Source organism: Oncorhynchus tshawytscha, linkage group LG03 (genome assembly GCF_018296145.1).
Source record: "Oncorhynchus tshawytscha isolate Ot180627B linkage group LG03, Otsh_v2.0, whole genome shotgun sequence".
Lineage (NCBI taxonomy): Eukaryota > Metazoa > Chordata > Actinopteri > Salmoniformes > Salmonidae > Oncorhynchus > Oncorhynchus tshawytscha.
This window is the reverse complement of record NC_056431.1, coordinates 80,371,627-80,389,963: the sequence shown is the minus strand read 5'-3', so window position 1 is coordinate 80,389,963 and position 18,337 is coordinate 80,371,627. Positions and strand designations below refer to the sequence as shown.

At 46.6% G+C, this 18,337-nt stretch overlaps 1 protein-coding gene across 1 annotated transcript in view; it reads left to right on the top strand.

Moving 5' to 3' along the window:
- Positions 1-18,337, top strand: part of LOC112238528 (unconventional myosin-X-like) — a 227,522-nt gene that overhangs the window by 116,838 nt on the left and 92,347 nt on the right. Inside the window, exons 11-15 of the mRNA XM_042320069.1 lie at positions 5,979-6,125; positions 7,292-7,392; positions 7,713-7,779; positions 8,503-8,595; positions 13,475-13,543. Of these exons, the coding sequence (XP_042176003.1) occupies positions 5,979-6,125; positions 7,292-7,392; positions 7,713-7,779; positions 8,503-8,595; positions 13,475-13,543 (477 nt within the window). The remainder of the gene's footprint in view (positions 1-5,978; positions 6,126-7,291; positions 7,393-7,712; positions 7,780-8,502; positions 8,596-13,474; positions 13,544-18,337) is intronic.

Sequence of the window (18,337 nt, the reverse complement as noted above, 5' to 3'; positions counted from 1 at the left end):
ACACATCTTCTCCACTAGGGACAGTAACACATCTTCTCCACTAGGGACAGTAACACATCTTCTCCACTAGAGACAGTAACACATCTTCTTCACAAGAGACAGTAACACATCTTCTCCACTAGAGACAGTAACACATCTTCTCCACTAGAGACAGTAACACATCTTCTCCACTAGGGACAGTAACACATCTTCTCCACTAGGGACAGTAACACATCTTCTCTACTCGGGACAGTAACACATCTTCTCCACTAGAGACAGTAACACATCTTCTCCACTAGAGACAGTAACACATCTTCTCTACTAGAGACAGTAACACATCTTCTCTACTAGGGACAGTAACACATCTTCTCTACTAGGGACAGTAACACATCTTCTCTACTAGGGACAGTAATACATCTTCTCTACTAGAGACAGTAACACATCTCCTCTACTAGGGACAGTAACACATCTTCTCCACTAGGGACAGTAACACATCTTCTCTACTAGAGACAGTAACACATCTTCTCTACAAGGGACAGTAATACATATTCTCTACTAGGGACAGTAACACATCTTCTCCACTAGGGACAGTAACACATCTTCTCTACTAGAGACAGTAACACATCTTCTCCACTAGGGACAGTAACACATCTTCTCCACTAGGGACAGTAACACATCTTCTCCACTAGGGACAGTAACACATCTTCTCCACTAGAGACAGTAACACATCTTCTTCACAAGAGACAGTAACACATCTTCTCCACTAGAGACAGTAACACATCTTCTCCACTAGAGACAGTAACACATCTTCTCGACTAGGGACAGTAACACATCTTCTCCACTAGGGACAGTAACACATCTTCTCTACTCGGGACAGTAACACATCTTCTCCACTAGAGACAGTAACACATCTTCTCTACTAGAGACAGTAACACATCTTCTCTACTAGGGACAGTAACACATCTTCTCTACTAGGTACAGTAACACATCTTCTGCACTAGGGACAGTCTAACACACAACTGGAAAGGACATGGGACATAAGCAGAATTATTCTCATCTTTGGCTTCAATTGTCCAGACTACTGTCTCATTTGAATTAATATGTGAGAAATGTGATGTGTTCAGAGATTAGATTTGACATATATTTAAATATATTGCTGCATTTGTGGTCTTTTCCACCATCGAAAGGCCAATAGAAATCTTTGAGGTTTGAATTATGTTAAACTATTCTTCTTGGAACTCGAGTGTCATGCCCATGGAATGTCATAAAACAGATTGGATATGCAGACAGAGCCTGACCTTTCTAATGACACAGACTGGGAGACCGATGCAGACAGAGCCGGGGTAATCGTGACGACCACACGAGGAACACAAGAAAGCTTTTCATGATTAAAACAAATAGCTCAGTCCAGACTAGACCAGTATTTCTCTCTCTCTCTCCCTCAATTCAATTCAAAGGGGCTTTATTGGCATGGGAAATGGGTTTACATTGCCAAAGTAAGTGAAATAAACAAACAAAAGTGAGACGACACAACAAAATCAACAAAAAACAGCCATCCTAACATCTAACCCATATCCCTGGTCATAACCTGGACAAACAGCCATCCTAACGTCTAACCCATATCCCTGGTCATAACCTGGACAAACAGCCATCCTAACGTTTAACCCATATCCCTGGTTATAACCTGGACAAACAGCCATCCTAACGTCTAACCCATATCCCTGGTCATAACCTGGACAAACAGCCATCCTGACGTCTAACCCATATCCCTGGTCATAACCTGGACAAACAGCCATCCTAACGTCTAACCTATATCCCTGGTCATAACCTGGACAAACAGCCATCCTAACATCTAACCCATATCCCTGGTCATAACCTGGACAAACAGCCATCCTAACGTCTAACCCATATCCCTGGTTATAACCTGGACAAACAGCCATCCTGACGTCTAACCCATATCCCTGGTTATAACCTGGACAAACAGCCATCCTGACGTCTAACCCATATCCCTGGTCATAACCTGGACAAACAGCCATCCTAACGTCTAACCCTGGTCATAACCTGAACAAACAGCCATCCTAACGTCTAACCCATATCCCTGGTCATAACCTGGACAAACAGCCATCCTAACGTCTAACCCATATCCCTGATCATAACCTGGACAAGCAGCCATCCTAACGTCAAACCCATCTCCCTGGTTATAACCTGGACAAACAGCCATCCTGACATCTAACCCATATCCCTGGTTATAACCTGGACAAACAGCCATCCTAACGTCTAACCCATATCCCTGGTCATAACCTGGACAAACAGCCATCCTAACGTCTAACCCTGGTCATAACCTGGACAAACAGCCATTCTGACGTCTAACCCAATTCCCTGGTCATAACCTGGACAAACAGCGATCCTAACATCTAACCCATATCCCTGATCATAACCTAGACAAGCAGCCATCCTAACGTCAAACCCATCTCCCTGGTTATAACCTGGACAAACAGCCATCCTGACATCTAACCCATATCCCTGGTTATAACCTGGACAAACAGCCATCCTAACGTCTAACCCATATCCCTGGTCATAACCTGGACAAACAGCCATCCTAACGTCTAACCCTGGTCATAACCTGGACAAACAGCCATTCTGACGTCTAACCCAATTCCCTGGTCATAACCTGGACAAACAGCCATCATAACGTCTAACCCATATCCCTGGTCATAACCTGGACAAACAGCCATCCTAACGTTTAACCCATATCCCTGGTTATAACCTGGACAAACATCCATCCTAACGTCTAACCCATATCCCTGGTCATAACCTGGACAAACAGCCATCCTGACGTCTAACCCATATCCCTGGTCATAACCTGGACAAACAGCCATCTAACGTCTAACCTATATCCCTGGTCATAACCTGGACAAACAGCCATCCTAACATCTAACCCATATCCCTGGTCATAACCTGGACAAACAGCCATCCTAACGTCTAACCCATATCCCTGGTCATAACCTGGACAAACAGCCATCCTGACGTCTAACCCATATCCCTGGTTATAACCTGGACAAACAGCCATCCTGACGTCTAACCCATATCCCTGGTCATAACCTGGACAAACAGCCATCCTAACGTCTAACCCTGGTCATAACCTGAACAAACAGCCATCCTAACGTCTAACCCATATCCCTGGTCATAACCTGGACAAACAGCCATCCTAACGTCTAACCCATATCCCTGATCATAACCTGGACAAGCAGCCATCCTAACGTCAAACCCATCTCCCTGGTTATAACCTGGACAAACAGCCATCCTGACATCTAACCCATATCCCTGGTTATAACCTGGACAAACAGCCATCCTAACGTCTAACCCATATCCCTGGTCATAACCTGGACAAACAGCCATCCTAACGTCTAACCCTGGTCATAACCTGGACAAACAGCCATTCTGACGTCTAACCCAATTCCCTGGTCATAACCTGGACAAACAGTGATCCTAACATCTAACCCATATCCCTGATCATAACCTGGACAAGCAGCCATCCTAACGTCAAACCCATCTCCCTGGTTATAACCTGGACAAACAGCCATCCTGACATCTAACCCATATCCCTGGTTATAACCTGGACAAACAGCCATCCTAACGTCTAACCCATATCCCTGGTCATAACCTGGACAAACAGCCATCCTAACGTCTAACCCATATCCCTGGTCATAACCTGGACAAACAGCCATCCTAACGTCTAACCCATATCCCTGGTCATAACCTGGATAAACAGCCAGCCTAACGTCTAACCCATATCCCTGGTCATAACCTGGACAAACAGCCATCCTAACGTTTAACCCATATCCCTGGTCATAACCTGGACAAACAGCCATCCTGACGTCTAACCCATATCCCTGGTCATAACCTGGACAAACAGCCATTCCTCTGCTCTCTGATGGAGTTCCTGGAGCCACCAGTCCAGCTCTATTCTCTATTCAACATGTTTCCCACTCCCACAGATTAAATATAGTCCTGGAACTTTGTGGCCTTGCAATAGACTAGCATCCTGTCCAGGAGGTTACTTGTACATCAAGCTGTTAACCTGGCACACATTAGCCCTATGCTATCTGATGGGACAAGCTACAACCAGCTACAATCACGTGACAGTCGAGAGCTGTCCAGTGACACAAGCCTACCGGACGAGATAAACTACTTCTATGCTCACTTCGAGGCAAATAACACTGAAACATGCATGAGAGCACCAGCTGTACCGGAAGACTGTTTGATCACGCTCTCCGCAGCCGATGTGAGTAGGACCTTTAGCCTCCACATTGACTCTGTACCGTAACACCCTTTTAGTGGTTAGAGTAGGGACGGCATGTAGCCTAGTGGTTAGAGTGTAGGGACGGCAGGTAGCCTAGTGGTTAGAGTGTTGGGCTAACAAGGTAAACATCTGTCATTCTGCCCCTGAACACAGCAGTTAACCCACTATGCCCCAGTTGTCCGTCATTGTAAATAGGAAGTGGTTCTTAACTGACTTGCCTAGTTAAATAAAGGTTAAATGAAATAAATAAATACAAAATTCAATGTTGACATATTAACTGGGCGTAGAGACTCACTGTTGATGTAGTTTAACTGGGCCTAGAGACTCACTGTTGATGTAGTTTAACTGGGATTCACTGTTGATTTAGTAGTTTAACTGGGCCTAGAGACTCACTGTTGATGTAGTTTAACTGGGCCTAGAGACTCACTGTTGATGTAGTTTAACTGGGCCTAGAGACTCACTGTTGATGTAGTTTAACTGGGATTCACTGTTGATGTAGTTTAACTGGCCCTGGAGACTCACTGTTGATGTAGTTTAACTGGGACTCACTGTTGATGTAGTTTAACTGGGACTCAATGTTGATGTAGTTTAACTGGGACTCACTGTTGATGTAGTTTAACTGGGACTCACTGTTGACGTAGTTTAACTGGGATTCACTGTTGATGTAGTTTAACTGGGCCTAGAGACTCACTGTTGATGTAGTTTAACTGGGCCTAGAGACACACTGTTGATGTAGTTTAACTGGGCCTAGAGACTCACTGTTGATGTAGTTTAACTGGGATTCACTGTTGGTGTAGTTTAACTGGGCCTAGAGACTCACTGTTGATGTAGTTTAACTGGGACTCACTGTTGATGTAGTTTAACTGGGACTCACTGTTGATGTAGTTTAACTGGGCCTAGAGACTCACTGTTGATGTAGTTTAACTGGGACTCACTGTTGACGTAGTTTAACTGGGATTCACTGTTGGTGTAGTTTAACTGGGCCTAGATACTCACTGTTGATGTAGTTTAACTGGGACTCACTGTTGATGTAGTTTAACTGGGACTCACTGTTGATGTAGTTTAACTGGGCCTAGAGACTCACTGTTGATGTAGTTTAACTGGGACTCACTGTTGATGTAGTTTAACTGGGCCTAGAGACTCACTGTTGATGTAGTTTAACAGGGCCTAGAGACTCACTGTTGATGTAGTTTAACTGTGACTCACTGTTGATGTAGTTTAACAGGACCTAGAGACTCACTGTTGATGTAGTTTAACTGTGGCTCACTGTTGATGTAGTTTAACTGGGCCTAGAGACTCACTGTTGATGTAGTTTAACTGTGACTCACTGTTGATGTAGTTTAACTGTGACTCACTGTTGATGTAGTTTAACTGGGCCTAGAGACTCACTGTTGATGTAGTTTAACTGGGCCTAGAGACTCACTGTTGATGTAGTTTAACTGGACCTAGAGACTCACTGTTGATGTAGTTTAACTGTGACTCACTGTTGATGTAGTTTAACAGGGCCTAGAGACTCACTGTTGATGTAGTTTAACTGGGCCTAGAGACTTACTGTTGACAGATTAATATTCAGTGCTCTGGTCAAAAGTAACGCACTCTAAAGGGGAATAGGGCGCTGTTTGGGACGTAGCTGGACTCGTCTGGTTTGGCCTGTATATGAATTAACCCTTTCATTGTCTTATTATTTGATTGATAGGCGGTGGACTCTCGGGACTCGGTTGCCATGGCGTTGTACGCCCAGTCTTTCTCCTGGATTATCACACGGATCAACCAGAAGGTCAGAGGGAAGGACAACTTCAAGTCCATCGGCATCCTCGACATTTTCGGCTTCGAGAACTTTGAGGTAGCTTTGTGTTTTTAAAGTAAAAGACCCTGCAGCATTTGAAGGGAGTTGGATTAGCCTGAGTGATGTTACAGATCTGGGACCAGGCTAGGATAGTATGGTTCTGTTACAGGTCTGGGACCAGGCTAGAAGAGTATGGTTCTGTTATAGATCTGGGACCAGGCTAGGATAGTATGGTTCTGTTTTAGATCTGGGACCAGGCTAGGATAGTATGGTTCTGTTGTAGATCTGGGACCAGGCTAGGATAGTATGGTTCTGTTACAGGTCTGGGACCAGGCTAGAAGAGTATGGTTCTGTTATAGATCTGGGACCAGGCTAGGATAGTATGGTTCTGTTATAGATCTGGGACCAGGCTAGGATAGTATAGTTCTGTTATAGATCTGGGACAAGGCTAGGATAGTATTGTTCTGTTATAGATCTGGACCAGGCTAGGATAGTATGGTTCTGTTATAGATCTGGGACCAGGCTAGGATAGTATGGTTCTGTTATAGATCTGGGACCAGGCTAGGATAGTAGGGTTCTGTTATAGATCTGGGACCAGGCTAGGATAGTATGGTTCTGTTATAGATCTGGTTACCAGGCTAGGATAGTATGTTTCTGTTTTAGATCTGGGACCAGGCTAGGATAGTATGGTTCTGTTATAGATCTGGGACCAGGCTAGGATAGTATGGTTCTGTTGTAGATCTGGGACCAGGCTAGGATAGTATGGTTCTGTTGTAGATCTGGGACCAGGCTAGGATAGTATGGTTCTGTTATAGATCTGGGACCAGGCTAGGATAGTATTGTTCTGTTATAGATCTGGACCAGGCTAGGATAGTATGGTTCTGTTATAGATCTGGGACCAGGCTAGGATAGTAGGGTTCTGTTATAGATCTGGGACCAGGCTAGGATAGTATGGTTCTGTTATAGATCTGGGACCAGGCTAGGATAGTATGTTTCTGTTTTAGATCTGGGACCAGGCTAGGATAGTATGGTTCTGTTATAGATCTGGGACCAGGCTAGGATAGTAGGGTTCTGTTGTAGATCTGGGACCAGGCTAGGATAGTATGGTTCTGTTATAGATCTGGGACCAGGCTAGGATAGTAGGGTTCTGTTATAGATCTGGGACCAGGCTAGGATAGTAGGGTTCTGTTAGTGATGTTATGGTTTATATTTCCATCCTCTAGGTGAACAGGTTTGAACAGTTCAACATCAACTACGCCAACGAGAAGCTCCAGGAATACTTCAACAAACACATCTTCTCCCTGGAACAGCTGGAGTACAACAGGTTGGTTACCCGGCATGGTTGTGTCCTAAATTACATTTTATTCCTTATGTAGTGCACTACTTTTAACAAAGGGCCCATACTGCTCTCACTCTATAGGAAATTGAGTGCCATTTGGGACACAGCAGAGCACCATTTTGTTTCCTATCTGGGGGTTCTTTGGGTGTGACCATGTTGTTCTAGATATGCAGGCACGCTGCCAAATGTTTTAAATGGGACGACAGCAGCCTGGTCACAGCTCATTTCATCACATGAACCTGTGGACAATACAACCACTGTCTCCCTAACTCACTGTTCATGTATGAGTTGTGTTGTTTCCTCAGAGAGGGGATCCAGTGGGAAGCTATAGACTGGAAGGAGAATGCAGAGTGTCTGGACCTCATCGAGAAGGTAGGTAGCAGACAAACGCCAAGACTTAGTCTAGGACAAGCCTCTCCTAGGGGACCTCCAGACTAACGCCAAGACTTACTCTAGGACAAGCCTCTCCTAGGGGACCTCCAGACTAACGCCAAGACTTACTCTTGGACAAGCCTCTCCTAGGGGACCCCCAGACTAATGCCAAGACTTACTCTAGGACAAGCCTCTCCTAGGGGACCTCCAGACTAACGCTAAGACTTACTCTAGGACAAGCCTCTCCTCGGGGACCCCCAGACTAACGCCAAGACTTACTCTAGGACAAGCCTCTCCTAGGGGACCTCCAGACTAACGCCAAGTCTTACTCTTGGACAAGCCTCTCCTAGGGGACCCCCAGACTAACGTCAAGACTTACTCTAGGACAAGCCTCTCCTAGGAGACCCCCAGACTAACACCAAGACCTACTCTAGGACAAGCCTCTCCTAGGGGACCTCCAGACTAACGCCAAGACTTACTCTAGGACAAGCCTCTCCTAGGGGACCTCCAGACTAACGCTAAGACTTACTCTAGGACAAGCCTCTCCTAGGGGACCTCCAGACTAACGCTAAGACTTACTCTAGGACAAGCCTCTCCTAAGACACCTACCTGACTATCCTGACCAAGGCCACATAGCACCCACCTCTGTCTCTATGTGTGAGCTGTGCCAAGCTGACGAACAGTAGTCTGGTCTCAGAAACTAACCTTCCTTTTGTCCGTCAGAAACTGGGCATGTTGGCTCTGATCAACGAGGAGAGTCGCTTCCCTAAAGGCACCGACTACACCCTGCTAGAGAAACTACACAGTAGACACGCTGTGAGTACACACACGTACACACACACACACTCTGCTCTAAAGGAAATGCTTTCCTCTCTAGTCAGCCCAGCCCACGGACAGCTACAGTTTTTTACAATTACTTTGGCACTATTTTCATTTTTCAAAACTCTGATCAAAACATTGCATTGTGCATTCATATCTTTAAAGGAACGTTGCACTTGCAGAATCATTGGTTCAAATAACTCATTTAACATGAAATACCATAGGAACATTCATTTAGATCACCCACACACAATATACCGATAGTTTCACTGTGTCGTTGTTCACACAATCATTAAATATTGTAGTACAAAATATGTGATACATGTTTCATTATGCTACTACACGTAAATACATTACTGTAAAAGGACTAGTAGAGAGAATACTACAGACCCAGTGGAATCATTTAACACAATCTGAAATGTATTGATGAAATACAGTAAAATCACAACATAAGTTTATTTGAATCAAAGCAAAAATAATTAGCTACAAAAAAAAAAACTACAGTAAAAGGTCAACAGCAGTGTTCCTTACCTGGCTTACTGTAAAACATCACTGCAGTGTTCCTCACCTGGCTTACTGTAAAACATCACTGCAGTGTTCCTCACCTGGCTTACTGTAAAACATCACTGCAGTGTTCCTCACCTGGCTTACTGTAAAACATCACTGCAGTGTTCCTCACCTGGCTTACTGTAAAACATCACTGCAGTGTTCCTCACCTGGCTTACTGTAAAACATCACTGAAGTGTTCCTCACCTGGCTTACTGTAAAACATCACTGCAGTGTTCCTCACCTGGCTTACTGTAAAACATCACTGCAGTGTTCCTTACCTGGCTTACTGTAAAACATCACTGCAGTGTTCCTCACCTGGCTTACTGTAAAACATCACTGCAGTGTTCCTCACCTGGCTTACTGTAAAACATCACTGCAGTGTTCCTCACCTGGCTTACTGTAAAAAGCTAAACAAAAGATAGATTTCTGTGCTTCTATATTTCCATCAACTCTGTCTAGTGGATTTGGCCACAGGTTCTTATCCACATCACAATGGATGTTTTCATTAGCCAAACATCTTGGGAAGAATCTTCGGGCGAATCCAGACCTGACGCTGGTCTGCCGTGATGTCATTGCATGCGTCACCCATGGCCTGGAGAAAGAAGGGTGGTTTGTTTGTGAGGGCGCCTATCATATACCTTCCACCTCCATGTGCAGAAAAATTCCTCAATCGGGTTTTAGGAAAGGAGAGTATGGGGGTAAGTACAGGGCGATAAATTGTGGATGGGCCTGAAACCATGCTTGCACCATTTGAGCATGGTGGAACCTGACATTATCCCACACAATGACATAGGTCAGCAATCAGCTCTACAGACCTGATTTATCTCATCAAGGAAGGTTACAAGGAGAGCTGCATTATATGATCCAATACGTGGTCTGCGTCCCACCACACGGCCCCACGTTGCCCCCACGTTTCCCAGGTACTTGGATGGTTGCTCTCTGGCCAATGAAATTCCGACCACTCCTCCTTGTCTTGGCCAGGTTGAAGCCTGCCTCATCCAAAAAGAGGAATTTGTGATGGTTTTCGTCAGCATCCGGCTCCATCACCCTCTAAAAATACCTTTTGGAAAGAGAATTAATGATTACAATGAATTTTTAACAACAGGCATCCTGAAACTGAACATACTCAGCCCTCAGTTGCTTCACTCTGTCTGCATTTCTTTCAGAAGGCCCACACTATAGCTGTTTTAGAGACCCCTGGTGTCTTTTCAGCGTGAGGGCAATAGTCAGCAAACTCATGGCTTCCACATTGTTGAACATTGTCGTCATTGTCCAAGATGTGCTGCCGAATTTCTGAAAAACGAATATCATTTCTGGCCCGAACCAAATTGACCACATCACGCTCTTGTTGGTCAGTCAGAATTTTGCCTCTGCCTCCCCTATTTGGCCTAGTCTCAATTCTGCAGGGAAAATGACACGAAGAACACATTTAGTCACATCACCTACTCTGTGGTACACATTGCCATTCAGTATACAGTCATTTGACAGTTGAGAGTAGCCTGATGTTTAGCGCACGCTGAAGACTTACCGGCTCTCATTGTGGAAAGTTCTGATGATTAAAGCAACGGTTGATCTTCTGGGGTTTGGTTGAATCATTGTAGCTGCCTCAGTCATTGTCTTGCCATGATTTACGACATGGTCTACAGCTCTTGCTTGGGTTTCATTGGACACTCTTAGCTGTTGCTTCCATTGTCTTGGTCCGTGGTCTTGTCCTCTACCACACCTCTCCAACGAGGACCACGACCACCTCTCAGAAGGGGTGCTCGTCCCCTGCCATTCCTTTGGTCACCACATCTTCCTCGTCTTCCTCCTCCCACTGCTTGACCTCTATTGTGACCTGGATCACCTGCCGGCTCTATGTTATCGCTATGTTGTTGTAGGTGGATACCACTCATTTCACTACATAGTCGTACCCCAAGGTGAAATCAATCATCAGTAACAAGTTGGCAGTATTGGAAAAGCAATTACAAGGACCTGCATACATACACTCACCAACTACTTTATTAGGTACACCTGCGTGTTAATGCCAATAGCCTGTTCTTTCCAACAGCGAATCATGTGGCTGCCTGCAACTCAATATATAGAGCAGAGAGCTTTAGTTGTTTACAGAGAATGGTGCGATTAACACATTCAGTCAGCGGCAGTTCTGTTTAGTTCAACGAACAAATGATCTTAGCTTTATGTGTATTGTATCTAAGCAATTGGAAAAAGTGTTAGAGTTTTCAAAAATGTGCATTTTGTGTCTAGAGTTTTGAAAAATGACATCAATGTTCTAAAATTAGTGCCAAGGTGATTGTAAAAAACTGTAAACTCTCCTCAGACCCAGGCTGAATAATGTCTTCGGTGTAGAGCAGATCAGTGCAGTAACTCTGTCCTCTCAGTCCCCTCTGTCCTCTCAGTCCTCTCAGTCTCTCTGTCCTCTCAGTCCTCTCTGTCCTCTCTGTCTTCTCAGTCCTCTCAGTCCTCTCTGTCCTCTCTGTCCCCTCTGTCCTCTCAGTCCTCTCTGTCCTCTCAGTCCTCTCTGTCTTCTCAGCCCCCTCAGTCCTCTCTGTCATCTCAGCCCCCTCAGTCCTCTCTGTCATCTCAGCCCCCTCAGTCCTCTCTGTCATCTCACCCCCCTCAGTCCTCTCTGTCCTTTCTGTCCTCTCAGTCCTCTCTGTCATCTCAGCCCCCTCAGTCCTCTCTGTCCTTTCTGTCCTCTCAGTCCTCTCTGTCCTCTCAGTCCTCTCTGTCCTCTCAGCCCTCTCTGTCCTCTCAGTCCTCTCAGTCCTCTCAGCCCTCTCAGTCCTCTCTGTCATCTCAGAACCCTCAGTCCTCTCAGTCCTCTAAGTCATCTGTCATCTCAGCCCTCTCAGTCCTCTCTGTCCTCTTAGTCCTCTCTGCCCTCTCAGTCCTCTCTGTCCTCTCTGTCCTCTCTTCCCTATCAGTCCTCTCAGCCCTCTCAGCCCTCTCTTCCCTCTCAGACATCTCAGACCTCTCTTCCCTCTCAGCCCTCTCAGTCCTCTCTGTCCTCTCTTCCCCCTCAGTCCTCTCAGACCTCTCAGCCCTCTCTTCCCTCTCAGTCCTCTCAGATCTCTCAGCCATTTCAGTCCTCTCAGTTCTCTCAGTCCTCTCTTCCCTCTCTTCTCTCTCTTCCCTCACTTCTCTCTCAGTCCTCTCTTCCCTCTCTTCCCTCTCTTCCCTCTCAGCCCTCTCTTCCCTCTCAGCCTTCTCAGTCCTCTCTTCTCTCTTTTCCCTCTCTTCCCTCTCAGCCCTCACTTCTCTCTCAGTCCTCTCTTCCCTCTCTTCCCTCTCAGCCCTCTCTTCCCTCTCAGCCTTCTCAGTCCTCTCTTCTCTCTCTTCCCTCACTTCCCTCTCAGCCTTCTCAGTCTCTCTTCTCTCTCTTCCCCCTCCCTCTCAGCCCTCTCAGTCCTCTCCCTCTCTTCCCTCTCAGCCCTCTCTTCTCTCTCTTCCCTCACTTCCCTCACAGCCTTCTCAGTCCTCTCTTCCCTCTCAGTCCTCTCTTCCCTCTCAGCCTTCTCAGTCCGCTCTTCCCTCTCAGCCTTCTCAGTCCTCTCTTCTCTCTCTTCCCTCTCAGCCCTCACTTCTCTCTTCCCTCTCTTCCCTCTCAGCCCTCTCTTCCCTCTCAGCCTTCTCAGTCCTCTCTTCTCTCTCTTCCCTCACTTCCCTCTCAGTCCTCTCTTCCCTCTCAGTCCTCTCTTCCCTCTCAGTCCTCTCTTCCCTCTCAGCCTTCTCAGTCCTCTCTTCCCTCTCAGCCTTCTCAGTCCTCTCTTCCCTCACAGCCTTCTCTGTCCTCTCTTCCCTCTCAGCCCTCTCTTTCCTCTCAGTCCTCTCTTCCCTCTCAGCTCTCTGTCCTTTCAGTCCAGACAGTCCAGTGGAAACTGAAGAAATGCACAACAGAAAACCACAACTGAACTGACCTCCATGCCTCCTACTACAGATTGGATCTTTTTATTTTGTTACAGTTTCTGTGTGTGGCTTCGGCACTCTTTCAGATACAATGGTCACAACATTACTCATTGCATTAGCCTAAGTCAGCTCCGTCAGCTCAAATCAGCTGATGAGTTCTGAACATGTAGTTCCTTACCGAGTGTCCAGTGTAATGTTGGTGTCTCTGACTGTCTCTCTCTCCAGACTAACTAGTACTACATGAAGCCCCCCACCCGTCTCCCATGGAATCCTCTCTCTCTATATATATTATAACCTGCTGTGTCTCTGTCTCTCTCCGGACTAACCACTACTACATGAAGCCCCCCCACCCATCTCCCATAGAATTCTCTCTCTCTATATATATATTATAACCTGCTGTGTCTCTGTCTCTCTCTAGACTAACCACTACTACATGAAGCCCAGAGTTACGGATCACCAGTTTGGCATCAAGCACTATGCTGGAGAGGTAAATTACCCTCAAGGAGCTGAGCACTTGAGAAGGTCTCTCTCTCTCTTTCTCTCTCTCTCTCCTTCTCTCAAATTCAAATTTGAATTGCTTTATTGGCATGAAATACAATTTGTAGATACTTCCAAAGCAGTATAGTGGTACAGTATTTCAGGAAATAAAGTACAATACAATGAGGATAATGAAATCCACTTCATTTTCAGTAGTACTAATAGTAGTACATATAAACATGGGTACAGGACACTCCTGCTGTTGTATACAATCTTCAGGCGATACGCTGAATTAAATAGTAAAACGAAAGAACGGCAAATAAATAAAAACATCAAGTTTACATGTTATATTCAATGGAAATACTTCAGGGAATAATGGTATGGGATGTCCCTCAGGCAATCATATACCTATGGGGCGGCAGGGTAGCCTAGTGGTTAGAGCGTTGGACTAGTAACTGGAAGGTTGCGAGTTCAAGCCCCCAAGCTGACAAGGTACAAATCTGTCATTCTGCCCCTGAACAGGCAGTTAACCCACTGTTCCTAGGCTGTCATTGAAAATAAGAATGTGTTCTTAACTGACTTGCCTGGTTAAATAAAGGTAAAATTTAAAATTTAAAAATTAAAAACCTTGACTGTAATGGCGCTGGAGAGGATGGCTGCCATTTTATTGGCTCTCAACCAACCGTGCAATTTTATTATTTTTTTCACATTGTTTGTAAAGTTATTTTGTACATAATGTTGCTGGGAGACAAGACGGACAGCTGATCGTCCTCGCAGTGGCAGACCACATGTAACAACACCTGCACAGGATCGGGACATCCGAACATCACACCTGTGGGACAGGTACAGGATGGCAACAACAACTGCCGAGTTACACCAGGAACGCACTATCCCTCCATCAGAGCTCAGACTGTCCACAATAGGCTGAGAGAGACTGGACTGAAGGCTTGTTGTAAGGCAGGTCCTCACCAGACATCACCGGCAACAGCATCGCCTATGGATACAAACCCACTGTCGCTGGACCAGACAGGACTGGCAAAAAGTGCTCTTCAATGACGAGTCACGGTTTTGTCTCACCAGGGGTGATGGTCGGATTCGCGTTTATCGTCGAAGGAATGAGCGTTACACCGAGGCCTGTACTCTGGAGCGGGATCGATTTGGAGGTGGAGGGTCCGTCATGGTCTGGGGCGGTGTGTCACAGAATCATCGGACTGAGCTTGTTGTCATTGCAGGCAATCTCAACACTGTGCCTTACAGGGAAGACATCCTCCTCCCTCATGTGGTACCTTTCCTGCAGGCTCACCCTGATATGACCCTCCAGCATGACAATGCCACCCGCCATACAGCTCGTTCTGTGTGTGATTTCCTGCAAGACATTAATGTCAGTGTTCTGCCATAGCCAGCGAAGAGCACGGACCTCAATCCCACTGAGCACATCTGGGACCTGTTGGATCGGAGGGTGAGGGCTAGGGCCATTCCCCCCAGAAATGTGCAGAACTTGCAGGTGCTTTGATGGAAGAGTGGGGTAACATCACAGAGCAAGAACTGGCTAATCTGGTGCAGTCCATGAGGAGGAGATGCACTGCAGTACTTAATGCAGCTGGTGGCCACACCAGATACTGACTGTTACTTTTGATTTTAACCCTCCCCCTTTATTCAGAGACACATTATTCCATTTCTGTTAGTCACATCTATTTTCTATTTTCCAGCAGACTGAGGATATACTGTATGGTATGTGTGTGTTGTATTATGTGTGTAGTTGATGACCTCCCACAATACTTTGACTAAGAGCACCAACCATGCCCAACACAAGAGGAAGTGCATTCTACAGGAAAGAACAATTCTAGAAATAGACAACAAGAAAATGTTTCCATATATGATGACTATATCTACAGTACATGTAATATCAGAATGTGAAACTCATTTCTCTTTTATCTTATAGAGTGTTTTCTGATAAGGTCCAACACATTGTCTTATGTCTATTCTAGGAGTTTGCACATCAGCTTCAGCAGTTGACATACCTCTCTGATGGCTGAAGGGTCTTTATGTCTCAGAGGCTGCCTTTACATACTATATGTGGGATGGCAGCGAGGCGGAGGTCTGGGTTGGGGTACCCTCCTGTTGGCCACTATTTGTCCTACCCTTAAGAGTCCAGTACTGTGAAGAGTTGTGTTGAGCTGAGCTGTATCCGGCACCGCTGGGTTGAGCTGGGCTGGTCCTGGCACCGCTGGGCTGGTCCTGACACCGCTGGGCTGAGCTGGTTTGGTTCTAGTGCCAATTGGCTGAGCAGGGTTGGTTCTAGTGCTGCTGGGCTAAGCTGGGTTGGTTCTAGTGCCGCTGGGCTAAGCTGGGATGGTTCTAGTGCTGCTGGTCTGAGCTGGGTTGGCTCTGGCACCGCCAGGCTGAGCTTGTCTGGGTCTAGCGCCGCTGGGCCCAGACATGTTGTTAGGGGCTGGAGATGTCTGGGATGAGATTGGCCTCCTCTCCTTGGATAGTGGGGAGATGGGGGGCTCTGTTGCTGGGAGGTGGGGGGTGGGCTCTGTTGCTGGGCGGGGGGCTCGGTTGCTGGGAGGTGGGTGGGCTCTGTTGCTGGGAGGTGGGGGGCTCTGTTGCTGGGAGGTGGGGGGCTCTGTTGCTGGGAGGTGGAGGGGCTCTGTTGCTGGGAGGTGGGGGGCTCTGTTGCTGGGAGGTGGGGGGCTCTGTTGCTGGGAGGTGGGGGGCTCTGTTGCTGGGAGGTGGGGGGCTCTGTTGCTGGGGGTGGGGGGCTCTGTTGCTGGGAGGTGGGGGGCTCTGTTGCTGGGAGGTGGGGGGCTCTGTTGCTGGGAGGTGGGGGGCTCTGTTGCTGGGAGGTGGGGTCTCACAACCATAAAGGGCAATGGGTTCTATATTTGATTGAAGTATTTTTAGCCAAATCCTAATTGGGATGTCAAATGTTGTGTTCCTTTTGATGGCATAGAAGGCCCTTCATGTCTCTCAGCTCGTTCACAGCTTTGTTGAAGTTACCTGTGGCGCTGATGTTTAGGCCAAGGTATGTATGCACTCTCCCTGGGTCGACCGACCACCTGTCTACCTCCTCCCAGGTTGTCTCCCACTCATCTTTCTCCCAGGTCCAGGATGTCCACTCCTTTTTAGCACGCTGCTTGGTCCTTTTATGGTGGGTTCTTCTGTCATGGTCGTCTTAAGGAGGAGACCAACAACAACAACAAAACGAACCGTGAAGCTATAATAAACGAGTGCTGACAGGGAACTACACATAGACATACAAATACCTAGACTTACAAAAACCCCTAGATATACAAAAGCCCTAGACAATACAAAAACTAACATACCCACCCTAGTCACACCCTGACCTAACCAAAATAATATACAAAACAAAGATAACTAAGGTCAGGGCGTGACACTGTCGTACGGTAATTTGGTAAAATGCCAATTTGACATTTGCTCAGTACATTGTTTTCGCTGAGGAAATGTACGAGTCTGCTGTTTAATGATAATGCAGAGGATTTTCCCAAGGTTGCTGTTGACAAATTTCCCACGGTAGTTATTGGGGTCAGATTTGTCTCCACTTTTATAGATTGGGGTGATCAGTCCTTGGTTCCAAATATTGGGGAAGATGCCAGATCTGAGGATGATGTTACAGAGTTGAAGGATAGCCAATTGGAATTTGTTGTCTTAAATTCTATCATTTAATTTAGGATACCATCAACACCACAGGCCTTTTTGGGTTGGAGGGTTTGTATTTTGTCCTGTAGCTCATTCAAGGTAATTGGAGAATCCAGTGGGTTCTGGTCGTCTTTAATAGTTGATTCAAATCAAATCAAATGTATTTGTCATATACACATGGTTAGCAGATGTTAATGCGAGTGTAGCGAAATGCTTGTGTTTCTAGTTCCGACAATGCGGTAATAACCAACGAGTAATCTTACCTAACAATTCCAAAACTACTACCTTATACACACAGGTGTAAAGGGATGAAGAATATCTACATAAACATATGAATGAGTGATGGTACAGAGCGGCATAGGCAAGATACAGTAGATGGTATCGAGTGGTATCCGCCCTGTGGGTACTGGACTTCCTGACGGGCCGCCCCCAGGTGGTGAGGGTAGGCAACAACATCTCCACCCCGCTGAACCTCAACACAGGGGCCCCACAAGGGTGCGTTCTGAGCCCTCTCCTGTACTCCCTGTTCACCCACGACTGCGTGGCCACGCACGCCTCCAACTCAATCATCAAGTTTGCGGACGACACAACAGTGGTAGGCTTGATTACCAACAACGACGAGACTGCCTACAGGGAGGAGGTGAGGGCCCTCGGAGTGTGGTGTCAGGAAAATAACCTCACACTCAACGTCAACAAAACTAAGGAGATGATTGTGGACTTCAGGAAACAGCAGAGGGAACACCCCCCTATCCACATCGATGGAACAGTAGTGGAGAGGGTAGTAAGTTTTATGTTCCTCGGCGTACACATCACAGACAAACTGAATTGGTCCACCCACACAGACAGCATCGTGAAGAAGGCGCAGCAGCGCCTCTTCAACCTCAGGAGGCTGAAGAAATTCGGCTTGTCACCAAAAGCACTCACAAACTTCTACAGATGCACAATCGAGAGCATCCTGTCGGGCTGTATCACCGCCTGGTACGGCAACTGCACCGCCCACAACCGTAAGGCTCTCCAGAGGGTAGTGAGGTCTACACAACGCATCACCGGGGGCAAACTACCTGCCCTCCAAGACACCTACACCACCCGAGGTCACAGGAAGGCCATAAAGATCATCAAGGACAACAACCACCCGAGCCAC